Source organism: Temnothorax nylanderi, unplaced genomic scaffold, assembly GCF_030848795.1.
Source record: "Temnothorax nylanderi isolate EJ_2023f unplaced genomic scaffold, tnyl_v1.0 TNYL_tig0194_pilon, whole genome shotgun sequence".
NCBI lineage: Eukaryota > Metazoa > Arthropoda > Insecta > Hymenoptera > Formicidae > Temnothorax > Temnothorax nylanderi.
In genome coordinates this window covers 287,765-295,765 of record NW_027249256.1, presented here as the reverse complement: position 1 = coordinate 295,765, position 8,001 = coordinate 287,765, and the positions used below count along the sequence as shown (strand labels likewise).

General features: G+C 35.3%; 1 protein-coding gene across 3 annotated transcripts; it reads right to left on the bottom strand.

Moving 5' to 3' along the window:
- Positions 1-1,607: 1,607 nt before the first annotated feature.
- LOC139778759 (uncharacterized protein F21D5.5-like) lies at positions 1,608-4,834 on the bottom strand. 3 transcript variants are annotated; one of them, XM_071716845.1, is made up of 5 exons: positions 4,676-4,834; positions 3,534-3,829; positions 3,379-3,440; positions 3,157-3,290; positions 1,608-3,077 (listed from the first exon to the last, which is right to left on the bottom strand). In XM_071716845.1, the coding sequence occupies exons 2-4, from the start codon at positions 3,804-3,806 to the stop codon at positions 3,287-3,289; spliced, it is 339 nt and encodes a 112-aa protein (XP_071572946.1). In that variant the 5' UTR covers positions 3,807-3,829; positions 4,676-4,834; the 3' UTR covers positions 1,608-3,077; positions 3,157-3,286. The 3 variants fall into 3 exon arrangements, with proteins under 3 accessions (XP_071572946.1, XP_071572943.1, XP_071572945.1); XM_071716842.1 differs by having other exon boundaries at positions 3,534-3,818; XM_071716844.1 differs by having other exon boundaries at positions 3,534-3,815.
- Between the last annotated feature and the right edge of the window lie 3,167 nt (positions 4,835-8,001).

Below are 8,001 nucleotides of genomic sequence, written 5' to 3'. Positions count from 1 at the left end.
TATAAACTTTGTATTTAAATACCTTGTATTCCCTCGTTGGATTAAATATTTTAATAAAATATTTTTATTTTGTACTGTTCCTCTGTAATTCTTTGTGACCACTAAAAAATACACATGTAAACTTTGTATTTAAATATCTTGTATTCCCTTGTTAAATTTAAATAAAATTTTTTAATCTTATAAAATTGTTATCATACATTCTTTTTCTAATTGACACCATGTAAAGATTTTTCAAAGTAGTGCAACAATTATTTTTTGAGGCAATATATATGTTCTCTCTGTAATTGGCGCTGTAATTTAAAGAGATATCATTTCTTTTTTGTAATTGTAATAGATCACTTGAAGCGCGACTCTTCTTTGATAAGGTAACATAGTTTTGTGATGTGTATCACTTGGGTTATAATTTTTTGGAAATAAAGATACTACTGCTTAGATTTTTTCGAGATTTTTCGAGATACAAAGAGTACGTCTACCACTTGTTACTTAGGTTTTTTCGAGGTATAATACTACCACTTTCTTTTTTTTCGAGGTAACAACATATACACTACTATACGTGTACTTGGCGCCTTTCTTTACCTTTTTTTTAAGAAAGGTAATTTTGTACGGATATCACGCCTTTTTGTAGTATTACGCATTTTATAAACAGTATGTACAGGGTAAAGCTATTTGGAGGTATTATACTACCACTTTGTTTTTTTCGAGGTAACAACATAATACATATACACTACTATGCGTGTACTTGGCGCCTTTTTTTACCTTTTTTTTTAAAAAGGTAATTTTGTACGGATATCACGCCTTTTTGTAGTGTTACGCATCTTAATCTTATAAACAATATATCTTATAATCTTATAAACAGTATGTACAAGGTGTGAAGCTAAAGGTGTTACGGACTATTATTTCTAAAGAAAACAATAATTTAATATTTTGCTTAGTTTTTTAAAAATAATAATCTGTAACCTTTTTAGTTGTACACCTTGTTAATGCTATACATATGTATACCACAGAAAAAAATTACTACTTAAAAATAAAAATGTAATGTGTCTGAAGTTGTTAATAATAGTTAAAACGTTTGACACACACACACACACACACACACACACACACACACACACACACACACACACCACACACACCACACACACCACACACACACACACACACACGCGCGCGCGCCTTAGGGTAGCAGAAGAGAGAACAAGAGAAAAGTATCTTCGCGAACAATGGAGCTAGTCTCATGACGATGAGTCAAGTATGTACAAGAGCGAGATCGCAATGACCGATATGCAAGTGGATTAACCTAGTCGCGAAACGTTCACCCGTTATACTGTTGAAGAACCGACCGCATAACATTCCGTCTTTTTCTAATCCCGCTGTGAATCGATTTTCCAGCTAACGTATATCTTATGTCTTCGCAAAGCGTAACTTTTAAATCCTTTAGGGAGATCAATCACTTCAAGACGACACATTTTTTTTAGAGTGATTGAAGAGAAAGACAGAGAGCTTGTAAATGTCGCGAATAACGTCTTGGACGAGTATAGTAGCGTATACGTCAAGTCGGGAGGCGAATAGAAGTTAAGCAATGGAGAAAAAAAAGACAGACCAAGATATGCGAGTTAATTCAGTTATGATATATTTTTATATATTTTACAGAAGACGTATAAAAGATGTAAGAGGACTTGCGGTAAAAATTCATGCAAGTCTTAATAACTTCAAGGATTAAACTGACGAATATACAAAAGCTACTAAATGTACTCAAAGCTACTTAATGATTAATACAATGCTAAATGAAGTGTTGTACAAAATTTGAATAGAGTCAAAGATTGCGGTCAGCTACATATTAGTTGCTTTCCATTTACATCAAAACTCAGATAATTCTCACTTGTGATGTCATTCTGTCTTTATTATTCATTAATTCCCAAAAAGGATAGAACGACGTCACAAGTGAGAATTATCTGAGTTTTGATGTAAATGGAAAGCACCTATTATATACACGAAAATTATTATATACACGAAAATGAATTACGAATGATTATTACGTAACGATGTTCGTTGCAGCTATATTTTCGCTTTGTTAAAAAATTATAATAAATTATAATAAATTGAGTTAATCGCAGCGCGCGACAAAGTTATGTACGTGAGCACTGTGAGCGATTTAATGATTGTAACCTTACTTGTATACATTTCCTAGAAAAATATTTCTATATTATGTTTAACAACAATATTAAATATTAACATTTCATAACTGCCAAACGTTTCCAGTTGAGCGCAATTGCACGAGTTACGAATCATTTATAGACTCTTTTTCTCAGTTAACTAGTTTCTACTGCATTGAAATCTTGCATAGATAAAAATGTATTAGCATATCGCGCAAGAATCATCGATATCTAAGTAAACAATTAATCAAATATATACAGTATATATGCGTACATCTGGATTAATCCGAAAGCTTAGTCTCCATCTTTTGAAACATAAAATAATTTTATGCCACAACAGTGAAGTGCGGAATATTAAATAAAATGCGCCATTTAACAATAACTTCTAAGGTAACAAGTTTAATCTACGGTGACCTAAATTTAAACGTGAAAAGAAATTAAATTATTTCAATGAGTTCTCGAATCGTCCCCAATCAGAAATAGACATGAGTCACGTAGAAACGAATTTCCTAATTCGTCTGAGTTATTCGATACAATGTTCTAGTTTAAATGTGACACTACTTTGTAAAATGTTAAGTTTTATTGTTTTCTCTACTCTACGATCAATATAACAATCTTTATAAATTTCTTTCTAAATAAAAATATTCTACACAATCGGAAAACTATTTTACAACATGAGTAAAGAACGAAGTAAAAAAGCGAAATAATCAATTTTGACGCGATTAAAGGGAATCATCAATGGCGATTGTATTAAACTCTAGTCCATACTGACTAATAATCGCGGATTATGCGTGAAAATTGTAGAGTTTCTTGACAACTCTTATGTACAGATGGATTCAAGTGTTTCTGGCTTCATTCATCTGGTCCCATGCCTACTTGTTCAGCATGTCCGTTCATTACCAGTTCTTCAGTAAGGGAAATTAGCTTTAAAAAATCAATTAATTTCAATTAATTTGCGCATCTGCAAAGAGATTCTCGAAGATGGATAATAATAACTACTTACCTTATAATTTTGTATCATAAAATAAATATTTGCATAAATATTAGTTTGAATGCGACCTTCAATCTGAGTTTGGGCAGCAACTCCCTTTGAGGAACAATTTTGTACCACATTGTAAGCTTCTGTCGATCATTTACCTGCAAAAGAGTAACATCAAAGTATAATTACATATCCAAAGATAAATAATTTTGAGTGTAGAGATGTATATATCTAAAATCTACTTACACGTAGGAGTTGATAATAATCTCGTTGATTGAAATGTGGCTTGGATCAGTCAACTCGCGAAACTGTAATATAATAATAAATCGATTAGAATTTTCGGAAACATTACTTCATACGATTCTTTCACACGATGACGGTTAATGTTAATTTTCGATTACCTTATTATTACGTTTCGCGTGTTCTATACTTGTCGTCATGACGAAACATCTGACCGAGACATTGCGCTTCTTGGCTATCTCAATATATCTCTTTCTCGAAGCTGGATCAGGATTGGTATTGTCTATAACTATACTTTTTCCTTGATTCAAGTATTGTTGGACTGCAGCAATGCACTTCTGCCAGCTGCCTAAAGTGTCTCTGTTGACGTATCCGTATTCCTTCAGATAATTCTTTGCAAAATGCGATTTTCCGGAGTCTGGACTGCCGACCATAAGTACCACCTGCTAATGGATATCTATAAGCACGAGGAAAGAGCGGGCCTCTGTTCACATTTGACGTTCACGATGATATTCGTGTTATGCACGATGCTTCTGTCGAAACCGAGGAATCACATGCCGGAAAAATTTTACTTAGGTATTTATCATTAAAAGAATAACTTTGTATAATTCTCTTTTATGTTATTTCTCATTAGACCATGGTACGAGAGAAACAAACACATTTTTCCAGCGAGTAGATGGAAACCTTTTGATCCAACGAAAAGTTATGACAAGTATACAGTGTCGGATAAAAATAGGAAGAAAGATAAAATCTGATAAACTTAGATTCAACGAATTGTCCAATTTCGTTTAAAGGATTCAGATTCAAAGGACTGTAATTTAGTAGAGCTACATAATCGAGTAAATGAATTAAATATTATCACATAACTGAATGAATTTGAATCTGAATCTTTTAAACGAAATTGGACAATTCGTTGAATCTAAGTTTATCAGATTTTATCTTTCTTCCTATTTTTATCCGACACTGTATACTTGTCATAACTTTTCGTTGGATCAAAAGGTTCCCATCTACTCGCTGGAAAAATGTGTTTGTTCCTCTCGTATCATGATCTAGTGAGAAATAACATAAAAGAGAATTATACAAAGTATTCTTTTAATGATAAATATACCTAAGTAAAATTTTTCCGGCATGTGATTCCTCGGTTTCGACAGAAGCATCGTGCATAACACGAATATCATCGTGAACGTCAAATGTGAACAGAGGTTCGCTTTTTCCTCGTGCCTAATTGCAATATTACATACATTAAAATAACATGCCAACATTGTGATATTGCTTCATAAGTTTTATCACTTAGTATCTTTACCTTAGTTACAATAAAATCGTAAAACGTATAATGGTGCGGTAATATAAGAAAGATCCTCCTTGACATACATTAACTGATCTACCATTACTGTTTTAAGCTCGCTGAATTCACGCTTCGGAACTTCTAAACATCTCTGAAGAATAAACAAATCTTTCGCTCGACAAAGTAACAACTAAATAAATTCAAACGGCCAATTTCGAGCAATTATCAGGTGTTAAAGAAAATTATTTAATACATTCAATATAGTATACAAATTCGTTAGCGTAACGTTTCGCGCCTTACTTGGCCTTCCTCAGAACAATAAAAATTACAAAAACGCATATATATCTCGCATTATTCTAAGAGTACAACGAATCAACTCATTACGACGCCACAATTTGCATTAATCCGGTCTCACCAAAGCAATCGGACAGTTAGTCATATTGAAGTCAGAAGTGTCAATTATTCGTCAATCCACGCACTGAGTCGGTCGCTTCTCCCGCTGTATGTCCCTTATTCGTCCATGAAAACTCATATGGATGTAAATTCCTTGTCTCACAACCATCTTAGTGACAAATAAGTAGTCGATGAAACAAAGAGCCGGGGTGAATTCATTAATTCATTAATTCATTAATTCATTAATTCATTAATGAATTCACCCCGGCTCTTTGTTTCATCGACTACTTATTTGTCACTAAGATGGTTGTGAGACAAGGAATTTACATCCATATGAGTTTTCATGGACGAATAAGGGACATACAGCGGGAGAAGCGACCGACTCAGTGCGTGGATTGACGAATAATTGACACTTCTGACTTCAATATGACTAACTGTCCGATTGCTTTGGTGAGACCGGATTAATGCAAATTGTGGCGTCGTAATGAGTTGATTCGTTGTACTCTTAGAATAATGCGAGATATATATGCGTTTTTGTAATTTTTATTGTTCTGAGGAAGGCCAAGTAAGGCGCGAAACGTTACGTTAACGAATTTGTATACTATATTGAATGTATTAAATAATTTTCTTTAACACCTGATAATTGCTCGAAATTGGCCGTTTGAATTTATTTAGTTATCTCTGAAGAAGCTGATAGATAGAATTACCTGTATGTGAAAATTTAATTTATGCAGTAGAACATTATATATCACGCCAATGTTACTCCAAAAGTGACACTGGAGTATTTTAATAACTTAAAAATTCTCTAAATCACTGAGACATTCACCTTTCTTCATTATAACACTCCGACGATAGCCAGATCCATCCCAATAACTGAATGTGATCTCAATTTCTTCTTCCTTCAACGCGTTCTGCTTTCTAGCCCATTCTTGCCTCAATTCTTCCTTAAGTTTATTTTCCTCCTCCTTCCTTTCCCTATCTGGCAAGAAACTTGTATCTACATCTGGATTTTTCTTAATCTTCTTAATCGCGAGGCCATCAGATTGCTCATTTTCTGACTGCGGGGATTTTTCGGCATTGTCTTCATCCAGATTAAAAGACAAAGCTTGAATCTGTCTCTTCTGTTTGTTCTTTTCTTTTCCTGCTCTTTTTCACGTTCCTTGTACCAAAGCATGATATGTATGACTAGATGACATTCAGAGCACTGGGCGAAAATCACATAACATTCAGAGCACTGGGCAGAAATCACATGTGTATATATATATATATATATAATCACGGCAAACCGCATATATAACATCGTGTTATTTTTATTACATTTAGGAAAATTATTTCATATTAACTCAATAGGCGTTAAACTTGCATACATAGGGAGCTTTCCAGCAAGTGACACAAGCCGACACAAACGTCGTTCTATCTTTCCTTTTTGGCAATGAGTAACAAAGACAAAACGATACCTGTGTCGACTTGTGTCGCTTGCTGGAAAGCTCCCATAAGTGAATCTCGCGTTTTATGTAAAATTTTGTAAGAAATCGCTGAAATCGGTAATCTAACCTATACTACGTTTACGCGAACGTTACTTAATTCTGTAGTAACTTACGAACGATACGATAATTCCTCCGCATAAACGGGAGATTTTATAGTAACTACGATGATATCGTTCGTATAAGTTACTACAGAAGTAATACTCACGTAAACGTAAACTATTATTCTTTGACTTATCAAGAGTTGTAAACTATTATAATTCCTGTCACATGCACTTAGTCGCGTAAAAGAGTCACGGTGCGGTTTCGCTTCGCGTCGTATAATAATAGGATAATTACATGTAAATAAAACAATTACCTTGAATCAGAAAAAATATTAATTGTCGCGTCGCGTAAAGAGTCACGGTCGGTCTCGCTCCGCGCGTACTTGACGTGGGACACTATACCGTGTTATAGGTTATAACTGACTGTGACAGGTGACAGCGCGCTAAACGCACTGTCTGCACTGGGCTGCACTGCGCGCAGTTTACACACACGTATACATCGAGAAACTGGCGATACTAGTGGCACCGCCAGTGTCGAAAAAGTGAAAAGGACGCGATTCCAGCCAATGAAATGATGCCATGGCATGAGAGACGGTCGACGTATCTGAACGACGTATCTTAAATAAAAATTTTCACATTTGGACTTTGCGTCGCAATATCTCCGCTCGTAGGGCACGTAGCGGAAATATTATAAGAGAAACCCCCCCCTAATTCGACCCCAAGCTATCGATTAAGCCTACTTAGAACTTGATCCGTTCACTCGTTATCGAGATCTCAACATCTCGAGTACTCGCAACTCGTCGCGTCGCGTAAAAGAGTCACGGTCGGTCTCGCTCCGCGTGTACTTGGCGCGAGACACTACCGTGTCTCTTGATTTCACTATCACTATATCTATCACGCGGCCATGGTCATGACTGTCACTATCTATTTCTAGGTTATAACCGATTTACGTTTACGCGAGCGTTACTTCTGTAGTAACTTATGATAATTCACTCGTTTACACGGAATGAATTATCGTAAGTTACTACAAAACTCCGTTTACGCGGAGGAATTATCGTACAGCATATACTACGTACGTATGTAAACAAGTATGACAGCACGCTGAACCGGCTGAACGCACTATCTGCACTGAGCGCAGAACGCACGTACAATATGCTGTCACGCACTGCGACAGTGCAGTGAAGTGCATTGCAGTACACGGTCTGCTGTGGTCTGCACGGGCATCACTGCCCCCTCATGTCGAAGATAGGAAAGTGACAAATTATTATTATTATTTGTCCGACGACGTGGACGTTTCTTAAAATAAAAATTTCCACATTTGGACTTTGCATCGCAATATCTCCGCTCGTAGGGCTCGTGGAAAAATAAAGACACTTTTGTTACAATATATAAATTTGGTCCAATGCTATCCATTAAGCCTACC